We start from the raw sequence: 12,624 nt of genomic DNA on the forward strand, positions 1-12,624 counted from the left end.
GAGCGAAACTCCATCTCAAAAAAAAAAAATTTTGTCAGGTGTTATGATGGCAATGTGGTTATGAAAGAAAACGTCCATATATTTAGAGATGCATGTGGAAGGATGCAATAGTAGAGTAACACGAAGCCTGGGACTTGCCTTAAAATACAAAGAAAAAGGTGGATACATGAAGAAAAGGTTGATAACTACTGAACCTTCGTAAACGTACATGGGAGATTCAGTCATTGTATTTTTTACTTTTCTATGTTTGACAATTTTACTAATAAAATTTATTTATCTATTTTATTTATTTATTTATTTTGAGACAAAGTCTCGCTCTGGTTGCCCAGTCTGGAGTGCAATGGTGAGATCTTGGCTCAATGCAACCTCCGCCTCCTGGGTTCAAGCGATTATCCTGCCTCAGCCTCTCAAGTAGCTAAGATTACAAGCACCTGCCACCACGCCCAGCTAATTTTTATATATATATACACACACACATATATATATACACATTTTTTTTTTTTGAGACGGAGTCTCGCTCTGTCACCCAGGCTGTAGTGCAGTGGTGCGATCTCCACTCACTGCAAGCTCCACCCCCTGGGGTTAACATCATTCTCCTGCCTCAGCCTCCCGTATAGCTGGGACTACAGGCACCCACCACTGCGCCCGGCTAATTTTTTGTATTTTTAGTAGAGACGGGGTTTCACAGTGTTAGCCAGGATGGTCTCAATCTCCTGACCTCGTGATCCGCCCGTCTCAGCCTCCCAAAGTGCTGGGATTACAGGCGTGAGCCACCGTGCCCAGCCTAATTTTTATATTTTTAGTAGAGACAGGATTTCACCATGTTGGCCAGGCTGGTCTTGAACTCCTGACCTCAGGGAATCCACCCAACTCAGCCTCCCAAATTGCTGGGATTACAGGCATAAGCCAGCATGCCCAGCCTTTTTTTTTTTCTTGAGACAGAGTCTCGCTCTGTAACCCAGGCAACACTATCTCAGCTCACTGCAACCTCCATCTCCTGGGTTCAAGTGATTCTCCTGCCTCAGCCTCCTGAGTAGCTGGGATCACAGGTGCGTGCCATCATGCCTGGCTAATTTTTGCATTTTTAGTAGGGACGAGGTTTCCCCATGTTGGTCAGGCTGATCTCACACTCCTGACCTTATGATCCGCCTGTCTCAGCCTCCAAAAGTGCTGGGATTACATGCGTGAGCCACCGCACCCGGCCGATAAAATGTTTTAAATATTTTTTGTTGCTCAGTATAGGGGAAAAAAACTTAATAGATTATAAATTTTTTATTATTATTATACTTTAAGTTCTAGGGTACATGTGCATAACGTGCAGGTTTGTTACATATGTATACTTGTGCCATGTTGCTGTGCTGCACCCATCAACTCATCAGCACCCAACAACTCGTCATTTACATCAGGTATAACTCCCAATGCAATCCCTGCCCCCTCCCCATGATAGGCCCCAGTGTGTGATGTCCCCCTTCCCGAGTCCAAGTGATCTCATTGTTCAGTTCCCACCTATGAGTGAGAACATGCAGTGTTTGGTTTTCTGTTCTTGTGATAGTTTGCTAAGAATGATGGTTTCCAGCTGCATCCATGTCCCTACAAAGGACACAAACTCATCCTTTTTTATGGCTGCATAGTATTTCATGGCATATACGATTTATTAACACACCACTGCCTGGTCATCCAAGTCTTTGTGTCAGGGAGAAAAATGTCTATATGATAATGGTGTCACTCGGAAGTTCAGGTCAAAAAAACCAAAAAGGTGACAATGACACAAATGAGATATTTAAAAATTAACTTTTAAAATTAATACAGAGGCCAGGTGCAGTGGCTCACGCCTGTAATCCCAGCACTTTGGGAGACCAAGGCAGGCAGATCACTTGAGTCCAGAAGTTTGAGACCAGCCTGGGCAACATGGCGAAACCCATCTCTATTAAAAATAAAAAAAAATTAGCCAGGAGTGGTGGCAAACACCTGTAATCCCAGTTATTCAGGAGGCTGAGGCACGAGAATTGCTTGAACCCAAGAGGCGGAGGTTGCGGTCAGCTGAGATCGCACCACTGCACTCCAGCCTGAGTGACAGAGCAAGATTGTGCCTCAAAAAAATAATTAAAAAATAAAATTAATAAAGAAGCATAGTTTTTTTAACATCCCATTCTCTCCAAAAGTAAAGTCATGTCTTAGAAAGTCCCTTCATGCTCCATGGTTTCGCCTCACTATCCCCAACCCCAGGCAATTTTGTAGGGGACAACTGTGGCGCTGTGCTAGCAGAAGGTGAAAAAGCAGCCTTGGACACTATAGCACTTAACCAAGAAGAAAACTACAAATTATTGTAAGGCAATATTTGCTTAAAAAATAGGCCGGGCGCGGTGGCTCATGCCTGTAATCCCAGCACTTTGGGAAGCCGAGGTGGACAGATAACAAGGTCAGGAGATCAAGACCATCCCGGCTAACACGGTGAAACCCTGTCTCTACCAAAAATACAAAAAATTAGCTGGGCTTGGTGGCACGCGCCTGTGGTCCCAGCTACTCAGGAGGCTGAGGCAGGAGAATAGCTTGAACTCAGGAGGCGGAGCTTGCAGTGAGCTGAGATCGCGCCACTGCACTCCAGCCTGGGCGACAGAGGAGACTCCATCTCAAAAAATAATAATAAATAAATATAGAAAACTACAAATTAGTTACATAAATACATATTGTCATAACGACTTTTTTTAAACCTTGGTAAATTACAGCTAGAGACAAGAAAGAAAAATAATTTATACATTATGACTATTCTGTAGATCAAAGAATGATTACCACTACTTTGAAAACGTTAATATTAGCTGTATACATTTCCATAAAGACTTCAGCCAGCCGAGCGTGGTGCCTCACACCTGTAATCCCAGTACTTTGGGAGATTGAGGCGGGCGGATCACCACAGGCCAGGAGTTCAAGACCAGCCTGGCCAACAGGGTGAAACTCCATCTCTACTAAAAATACAAAAATTAGCCAGGCGTGGTGGCACACACCTGTAGTCCCAGCTACTCAGAAAGCTGAGGCAGGAGAATCGTTTGAACCGGGTAGACGGAGGTTGCAGTAACCCAAGATTACGCCACTGCACTCCAACCTGGGCAACACAGGGAGACTCTGTCTCAAAACAAACAAACAAAAAAAGACTTCAACCTTCCTCCTCTAAAACATATTTTAACATAAAAAAATTTGTTTAATCAGATCTACATTGAGACTTTATATATATCAATGCAAAATGGCCAACATAACAAGAGGATCTATTTATTTTGACCTATGTCATAGAGTATAATCAATTAATGAATTAAAGCAAACAGTGCGTTTCTTTTACTAAATATGATCAAATATATAATCTTAACAATCACAAAGCCTCTTGTTACTCAATTCTACTTACCCCAAAGGTTTTGGCTTGTGCGTATCTAAGGAGTGCAATTGACATCTCTTATTCTTCTTACTTTTTGGAATAGCATCTATCATATCATTTAGTTTGGACCTAATTAAAAATAAAACGTATTAAGGGTTTAATTCATTTTTCTTTCAAATTTTAAAACCTCTATTTACTGTCTTTTAGAGAGAAGTCTCAAAACAAAACAAAACAAAACACCACTTTTCTCTATCCCCACTGTATCTAGCAGTGTGCCTGGCACTCAAGTATTTCAACACTGACTGCTAACTGACTCTCAGCCATCTTCCCTTGCCCAGCCATTATGTAAATACACCAGTTGCAGAAGCACACACCTGCAGTCCCAGCTATCTGGGAAGCCGAGGTGAAAGGATCACTTAAGCCCAAGGGTTTGAGGCCAGCCTCGGCAACATAGTGAGACCCCATGTCTGTAAAAAATATATAAAAACTCCACAAAACAATACGTAAACATAATACATCCTTGAAGAGGAGTCATCAACGGAAATTTTATGCAAATACAGAATACACACTACTACTATCCTCACCCTCCATCCAACCAATGAGCAAACTTTGTCAATTCTACCTTTTAAATGTATCTAGAATCAGGCCTGGTACAGTAGCTCATGCCTATAATCCCAGCACTTTGGAAGGCTGAGGTAGGAGGATCATTTCAGGTCAGGAGTTCAAAGCCAGCCTGGGTAACATCAAAATTTTCATCTCTACAGAAAATTTTAAAATGAAGCCAGGCATGGCTCACACCTGTAATCCTAGCACTTTGGGAGGCTGAGGCCAGTGGATCACTTGAGGCCACGAGTTAAGAGACCAGCATGGCCAACATGGAGAAACCCTATTTCTACTAAAGAAAAATACAAAAATTAGACAGATGTGGTGGTGCACGCCTGTAATCCCAGCTACTCGGGAGGCTGAGGCACGAGAATCACTTGAACCAGGGAGGTGGAAGTAGCAACGAGCCAAGATTGCACCACTGCACTGCAGCTTGAGACAGAGTGAGACTCTGTCTCAAAAAAAAAAATAAATAAAAGCTGAATAAAATTTAACCAATCTAGAATCAAATCACTTCTTTTTTTTTTTTTTTTTTGAGATGGAGTCTTGCTCTGTCCCCCAGGCTGGAGTGCAGTGGCGCAATATCAGCTCACTGCAAGCTTCACCTCCCGGGTTCACGCCATTCTCCTGCCTCAGCCTCCCAAGTAGCTGGGACTACAGGCACCTGCCACGGCGCCTGGCTAATTTTTTTTTTTTTTTTTTTTTTTTTTTTGAGACGGAGTCTCGCTCTGTCACCCAGGCTGGAGTGCGGTGGCCGGATCTCAGCTCACTGCAAGCTCCGCCTCCTGGGTTCACGCCATTCTCCTGCCTCAGCCTCCCGAGTAGCTGGGACTATAGGCGCCCGCCACCTCGCCCGGCTAGTTTTTTTATTTTTTTTTTTAGTAGAGACGGGGTTTCACCGTGTTAGCCAGGATGGTCTCGATCTCCTGACCTCGTGATCCGCCCGTCTCGGCCTCCCAAAGTGCTGGGATTACAGGCGTGAGCCACCGCGCCCGGCTGTATTTTTTTTATTAGAGACGGAGTTTCACTGTTAGCCAGGATGGTCCTGATCTCCCGACCTCAGGTGATCCGCCTGCCTTGGCCTCCCAAAGTGCTGGGATTACAGGTGTGAGTCACCACACCCAGCCTAGAATCAGATCACTTATCACCTCTACCATTATCATCCCTGTGCAACCCACCAATCTCTAGCTTAGTTAACTGCCAATAGCTGGCCTCCTAAAATTGTCTCCTTGCCGTCACCTTCTGCCCTTTACATTCCAGGCCTCACTCAGCAGCCAGAGTGATCCTTTTAAAACATGAATCAGATTATATCATTCCTCTGTTCAAAAACACTCCAAGGCTTGTTTTCCCAAGTCCAGGCACAGTAAATATCAAAAGTCCCTACTACCATCTCTAAATAGGAAAGCCTCAGGGTTTACTTTTCAGACCTCTCCTTCTTTTCCTATTTATATTCACTAAATGAGACAAATTTACAGCTCTAACCCAGACCTCTCTGAATTCTACTTGGATGTCTAATTGCTATCTCAAACTTAGCACACCCAAAGATGAGCTCTGTTACATTTCTCCCCAGTCTTGTCCATCGCAGTAAATGGAAACTATTTGTCCATTCTTTTTTTTTTTTTTTTTGAGACAGTCTCGCTCTGTTGCCCACGCTGGAGTGCAGTGGCGCGATCTTGGCTCACTGCAACCTCCGCCTCCTGGGTTCAAGCAATTCTGTCTCAGCCTCCCGAGTAGCTGGGATTACAGGCGACTGCCACCACTCCCGGCTAATTTTGGTATTTTTAGTAGAGATGGGGTTTCACCATGTTGGCCAGGCTGGTCTCAAATTCCTGACCTCTGGTGATCTGCCTGCATCGGCCTCCCAAAGTGCTGGGATTACAGGTGTGAGCAACCACGCAAGGCCTTTTGTCCATTCTTCATATCACAAATCTGAGAATCATTTTTGATGCCCTCCCTCACAACCAATCTATTCAAAAACTCCCATTGGCTCATTCCTCAAAATATATCCAGGATTCTTTATAACCATTTTTCACTACCCCCATGGCCATTATTCATTCTCAATACAGAGGTCAAAGTAAGCCAAATTTCATCAGACTATGCCGCTCTTCTGCTCAAAACCTTCCCAAAGCTCACCTCACTCAGAGTAAAAACAAAAGACCTCAGTTGGGCACGGTGGCTCACGCATGTAATCCCAGCACTTTGGGAGGCTGAGGTGGGCAGATCGCCTGAGGTCAGGAGTTCAAGACCAACCTGGCCAACATGGCGAAACCCTGTCTCTACTAAAAAATACAAAAAAAATCCGAGCATGGTGGTGGCCACCTGTAATCCTAGCTAATTGGGAGGCTGAGGCAAGAGAATCACTTGAACCCAGGAGGCAGTGGTTGCAGTGAGCCGAGATCACGCCACTGCACTCTGGCCTGGGCAACAATAGCGAAACTCCACCTGAAAAAAATAAAAATATGACTGGACCTTTTATTACTCCTTTTTTTTTCTTTTTTTGAGATGGACTTTCATTCTTGTTGCCCAGGCTGGAGGGCAATGCGCGATCTCGGCTCACTGCAACTGCTGCCTCCTGGGTTTGAGCGATTCTCCTGCCTCAGCCTCCCGAGTAGGTGAGATTACAGGCACCCACCACCATGCCTGGCTAATTTTTTGTATTTTTAGTAGAGACTCGGTTTCACCGTGTTGCCCAGGCTGGTCTTGAACTCCTGAGCTCAGGCAATCCAACTGCCTAGGCTTCCCAAAGTGTTGGGATTATAGGCGTGAGCCACCACGCCCAGCCACTCTTTTTTTTTTCTGAGATGGAATTTCGCTCTTGTTGCCTAGGCTGCAGTGCAGTGGCACCATCTCGGCTCACTGTAACCTCTGCCTCCTGGGTTCAAGTGATTCTCCTGCCTCAGCCTCCTGAATAGCTGGGATTACAGCCACGCACCACCACGCCCGGCTAATTTTTGTATTTTTAGTAGAGACGGGGTTTCACCACGTTGGTCAGGCTGGTCTCGAACTGCCCGCCTCAGCCTCCCAAAGTGCTGGGATTATAGGCGTGAGCCACCGCGCCTGGCCTTATTACTCTGCTGACCCCACCTTTATTACTGTTCCCTTCATTCATCTGGCTCCAGCCACAATGACTTCCTTACTATTCCTCAAACATGCCAATAAAACCCCAACCTCAGAACCTTTACACTAGCTGTTCCTTCTCTGCCTTCCCCCAGTTTTCTATAAGATTTGCTTGCTCCCTTCATTCAAGTCTATATTCATTTTATTAAGGAGGCCTCTCCTGACCACCCTCCACAATAATTCTACCCCTGCTCCATTCTCTACCTCCCTTACTGGTTTTTCTAATTTATCATCCCTGACAAAGTACGTATTTGCTTACTGTCTGCTTCTCCCCATGTGGAGAGTGGCAACTTTACATTCATTGGTACACAGTAATAAAATCATTAAATTAGACTCAATCTTTCCTTCAAGAAAATAAGCTGCCACTGTCACCAAGCTGTTTCAAATTTTAACAAACCCATTTTCTCCTAATTAATTATACTTACCCATGTACATAAAATAATGTATAAAGCTTCTTTGCATCAGTCATGCAGCTTCTAGTTACAGACAGGACTCCCTTGGGCCCTACTGTTAGGGGTTCAAGAGCAGGATTTCCAGACTCTACAAGCTGGGAAAAGAGGCGTTCCACACTGCGACGACAACCAACACATGGGACAAGCTGAGAAAGTGCACTCAGGACTTCGCGTGATGTCACCACCATGGCAATACTTAGATCCTGTTGCTTAAGCATACCATGTCGCTGAAAGAGGGAAAGAAAATGAAGGAGTGTCCTTTAAAAAGACATAAAATTACACTTTCACTACTACTGGTTCCTATCCTTGTGCAGTAAGTACAACCTGGAAAGGGTTTACCAGCTCTACCTGCAACTGAGTCAGAAAGGCAACGTAGTCAGCCTTGTCCATGTTGTACGGAGTTTGCGCCACAAACCCCCTTCCTCTAGAATCTAGGGTAAACGATTTTGCTTAGTATGCCAAAAAGCAGTCCTGCATCTGGAAATGTAGGGCTGGTTCAGTGACTATTAGGCCAGTCCTCTTACAAAAAAAAAAGGACAATACAGCTACACCTTTTTTTTTGGTTGGTTTGTTTTTGTTTTTTGAGACTGAGTCTCGCTCTGTCGCCAGGCTGGAGTGCAGTGGCACAATCTCAGCTCACTGCAACCTCTGCCTCCTGGGTTCAAGTGATTCTCCCGCCTCAGACTCCAGAGTAGCTGGGACTACAGGCATGTACCACCACACCCAGCTAATTTTAGTATTTTTAGTAGAGATGGGGTTTCACCATGTTGGCCAGGATGGTCTTGATCTCTTGACCTTGTGATCCAACTGCCTCAGCCTCCCAAAGTGCTGGGATTACAGGCGTGAGCCACCAAGCCTGACCTGTTTTCTTTTTTTGTTTTGTTCTGTTTTTACAACTTTTAACAACACACTTACTATCACTATGTTTAGCTACAGGACTCAGGTTAGGATGGTAATCATGTGGAGCAGCAATTCCCAATCTGGAGGTATGACCAGGTGTATTACGGATTAGTGGGAGAAAACATGGCCTATCTTCCCTATGTAGGGAAGTGAGGAACTAGCATGCTGCTGCTTATGAATGGTATCTGCTGGTTATGACAAGGTAGAAAAATAACTGAGAGCTACTGTTGCAGATAAATGAGCAAACTCTAGTAACTTCTACCTGACAGAGTTATAGTTAACTGCAGTTAACACTTCCAGATTTACCAAAAACAGATAGGAAAGTAGGATAATTCCCAAGAAGCATTTTCTCACATTTACCATTACCCTTCCATTCAAAGTTTTCTCTAAAAGTAGAAATAAGAGTTCTGAAGTAAACTAACAAGTCATCTTCCAATATCTTAATTATAGTCAGCCCTCTGTATCCACGGGTTCTACATCTGTGAATTTAACCAACCAAGGATTGAAAATATTTGAGGGGAAAAAAAGGATGGTGGCATCTGTACTAAACACGTACAGACTTTTCTTCCTTGTCATTATTCCCTAAATGATGTACTATAACTACTATTTACACAGCATTTACATTGTATTAGGTACCATAGGTAATCAAAATATGCTTTAAAGTATATGGGAGGATGTGCAGAGGTTATATGCAAATATACATCTTATTTTTTTCTGAGACAAGGTCTCACTCTATTGCCCAGGCTGGAGTGCAGTGATGCGATCTCAGGTGACTATAACCTCTGCCTCCTGGGCTCAAGAGATCCTCCCACTTGAGTCTACTGAATAGCTGGGACCCCAAGCACATGCCACCATGTCCGCCCAACGTTTTTGCATTTTCTGTAGAGACAGGGTTTTGCCATGTTGCCCAACTACTGAACTCAAGTGATCCACCTGCCTTGGCCTCCCAAAGTGCTGGGATTACAAGCATGAGCCACCATGCCCAGCCCTTACTACACCATTTTCTATAAGGGACTTGAGCATTGTGGATTTTGGTTTGCATAGGGATCCTTGAACTATCCCCCACGGATACTGAGGGATAACTGTATATTGCATTTAAGTGTATTTATAAAGTACTATATTTCTCAGGAATTAAATAAACATCAGAAAGTTCATAATATAGGATTATTTTGTCTCAACAAAACAATTACTACAGCAGAAAACCAACAAGTTTTTAATGAAAAATTATATACCTTATCTTTTAAAAACTAGGAAAGATGGCCTGGTTTTAAAATGAAAGTCTTATGGACATGTAAAATATTAACACACCACCACCAATTCTTTTTCACATGGCAGTTACATAAATCAGGTAAGTAAATATGTATGCTTACTACAGCAATGGTAAAAGAGCAATTTCAGTGCAATATTAAGACCTAGAGAACCCTATATAAAACTAATACAGCTGAATTTTAAATGAGTCTTTAAAATACGCATACACCATTAAAAACACTGATTGAGGTTAACTAGTTTTTTACTTTCCTCTGGAACAGTCCACTGATAAGAGAAAAACGCCTCAAATGAGCATGTGCACCACTCCAGCAAACACAATGGATATGCGGCCTCTTCCAAGTGCTGGCAGGCCACCGCACATGCAGACCCAAGGGAAGACTCAGGAGAGAAGAAATGTAAACCCCAGACTCAGGCCAAGAGATGGGGTCTTGCCATGTTCCCCAAGCTGGTCTTGACTCCTGGGCTCAAGTGATCTACAGGCCTCGGACTCCCAAATTACCAGGATTATAGACATGAGCCATTGCACCCAGCCTGTTAACAATTTTTAAAGAAATTAAAATAAAAAACATACATACATAAGTATACATAAATACAAAACAAAAAACAAATAAAAAAAAACACTGATTGAAAAAACTATTACCTGAATGAACTGCTTTAGCTGTGCACCATTATTCTGATGTCCATCGAGATTTAACACATTGTCAGGAAATTCCATCACCATCTTAAAATGCAAACAGAACAGAAATCAATTATTTTACCCCTCTGAAAACAGGATACAGCCTACAAACTCCAGAAATAGATCCCTGAAAGCCAGATTTGCACCCATCCCTGCCCCTCAAAATTTTTTTTTAAATCCAAGTACATGGCCCAGTGCAGTGGCTCAAGCCTGTAATCCCAGCACTCTGGGAGGCCGGGAGTGGAGGGGGCAGGCGGATCACCTGAGGTCGGGAGTTCAAGACCAGCCTGACCAACATGGAGAAACCCCGTCTCTACTAAATATACAAAATTAGCCGGGTTTGGTGGTGCATGCCTGTAATCCCAGCTACTTGGGAGGCTGAGCCAGGAGAATTGCTTGAACCCGGGCGGCGGAGGTTGCAGTGAGCCGAAATCGTGCCACTGCACTCCAGCCTGGACAACAGTGAAACTCTGTCCAAAAAAAAAAAAAAAAAACAAAACTTCGATCCTTTTTTTTGAGACGGAGTCTTGCTCCATCACCTAGGCTGGAGTGCAGTGGCATGATTTCAACTCATCACAACCTCCACCTCCTGGGTTCAAGCAATTCTCCTGCCTCAGCCTCCTGAGTAACTAGGATTACAGGCACCCAACACTATGCCCAGCTAATTTTTGTATTTTTAGTAGAGACGGGGTTTCACCATGTTGGCCAGGTTGGTCTCGAACTCCTGACCTCAGCCGCCCAAAGTACCAGGATTACAAGCGTGAGCCACTGTGCCCGGCCAAAACAGTGCCTGGCACATAGTAAATGTTTGCTCTAATTATGAATAAAAAGGACACATTGATATACTTATTCAATTATCAAAATTCACTACCATAGGAAGGCATATGAAGCTTAAGGAGGCTTCAGCATGTCACATAATGGGAATCTGTAATTAGTACATTTTACTGATCTGCTGTCATACCACAGATTTTAAGTAGTACCACAATTATGTATCACTACAAGCCATTTTTACTATGTCATCAAATTAAAGCAGCATCCTGATTTCAGGTATTAAAATGTGGGGGAAAAAGATATGCCTTCAAAACAATGTTAAGTAACATATGTATATCTTAACTAAAACATTGTTAAAGATCAAACATATTGTACTAGGACCAACTATTTCCACATAACAAGGACCACAAACTCCCACAAAACCAGAGTGAAGTCAAGACAAAAAGACCCACTTAAGGCAAAAACAAAATATTCCTCAGTTGAATGTGGTCTTAAAAACATCACTTCCTTCCCCAACCAGAACCAAAGACCTGCTTCTTTAATGGATGTGACCATTCCTTTCTTCCCATATTAGAGAAATTTAAAATATGCTTGTTCTAACAACAAAATGAGGCCTCATTAACAGCTAAGTCAAACGTAAGCAATAGATTTAAGAGTTTTTCTTGATTTGATAAGGGAGGAATATGAGATATATGAAGTAAGGAAACAGATACTAAGAAGATGGACTATGACACAAATATTAACTTACTTCAGACTGCATGTACAACATTTTTAGTGTGTATACTTTATCTTTCAAAAAAAGAAAACACATTATATGTGGTTATCTCTAGGTAGTAAGACAACTTTTTCTACATGTGTTCCTGTATTTCCCAAATCTATTACAATGCATATATACTATATATTACGGGGGGAAGAGTTAATGCTCCTTGCTTCCAATTCTATATTCACTATATCATGTTCAGAGACATGCTTCCATTTCTTTTTTTTTTTTTTTTTTTTTTTTTGAGACGGAGTCTCGCTGTGTCGTCCAGGCTGGAGTGCAGTGGCCGGATCTCAGCTCACTGCAAGCTCTGCCTCCCGGGTTTTTACGCCATTCTCCTGCCTCAGCCTCCCGAGTAGCCGGGACTACAGGCGCCCGCCACCTCGCCCGGCTAGTTTTTTGTATTTTTTAGTAGAGACGGGGTTTCACCGTGTTAGCCAGGATGGTCTGGAACTCCTGACCTCGTGATCCACCCATCTCGGCCTCCCAAAGTGCTGGGATTACAGGCTTGAGCCACCGCGCCCGGCCTTTTTTTTTTTTTTTTTTGAGACAGAGTCTCGCTCTGTCACCCAGGCTGGAGTGCAGTGGCGCAATCTTGGCTCGCTGCAACCTCCGCCTCCCAGGTTCAAGCAATTCTCCTGCCTCAGCCTCCTGAGTAGCTGAGATTACAGGCACCTGCCACCAAGCATGGCTAATTTTTTGTATTTTTAGT

At 43.4% G+C, this 12,624-nt stretch overlaps 1 protein-coding gene across 10 annotated transcripts in view; it reads right to left on the reverse strand.

Annotated features, from left to right (window-relative positions):
* Positions 1–12,624, reverse strand: part of GGNBP2 (gametogenetin binding protein 2) — a 53,721-nt gene that overhangs the window by 31,851 nt on the left and 9,246 nt on the right. For all 10 annotated transcript variants that reach the window (XM_028836228.2, XM_077970828.1, XM_015119454.3 and 7 more), the window contains 3 exons: positions 10,346–10,426; positions 7,510–7,763; positions 3,395–3,493 (listed from right to left, as the gene is read on the reverse strand). In XM_028836228.2, the coding sequence (XP_028692061.1) occupies positions 3,395–3,493; positions 7,510–7,763; positions 10,346–10,426 (434 nt within the window). The remainder of the gene's footprint in view (positions 1–3,394; positions 3,494–7,509; positions 7,764–10,345; positions 10,427–12,624) is intronic.

The sequence above is a fragment of the Macaca mulatta genome, chromosome 16 (genome assembly GCF_049350105.2).
Source record: "Macaca mulatta isolate MMU2019108-1 chromosome 16, T2T-MMU8v2.0, whole genome shotgun sequence".
NCBI classification, from domain to species: domain Eukaryota; kingdom Metazoa; phylum Chordata; class Mammalia; order Primates; family Cercopithecidae; genus Macaca; species Macaca mulatta.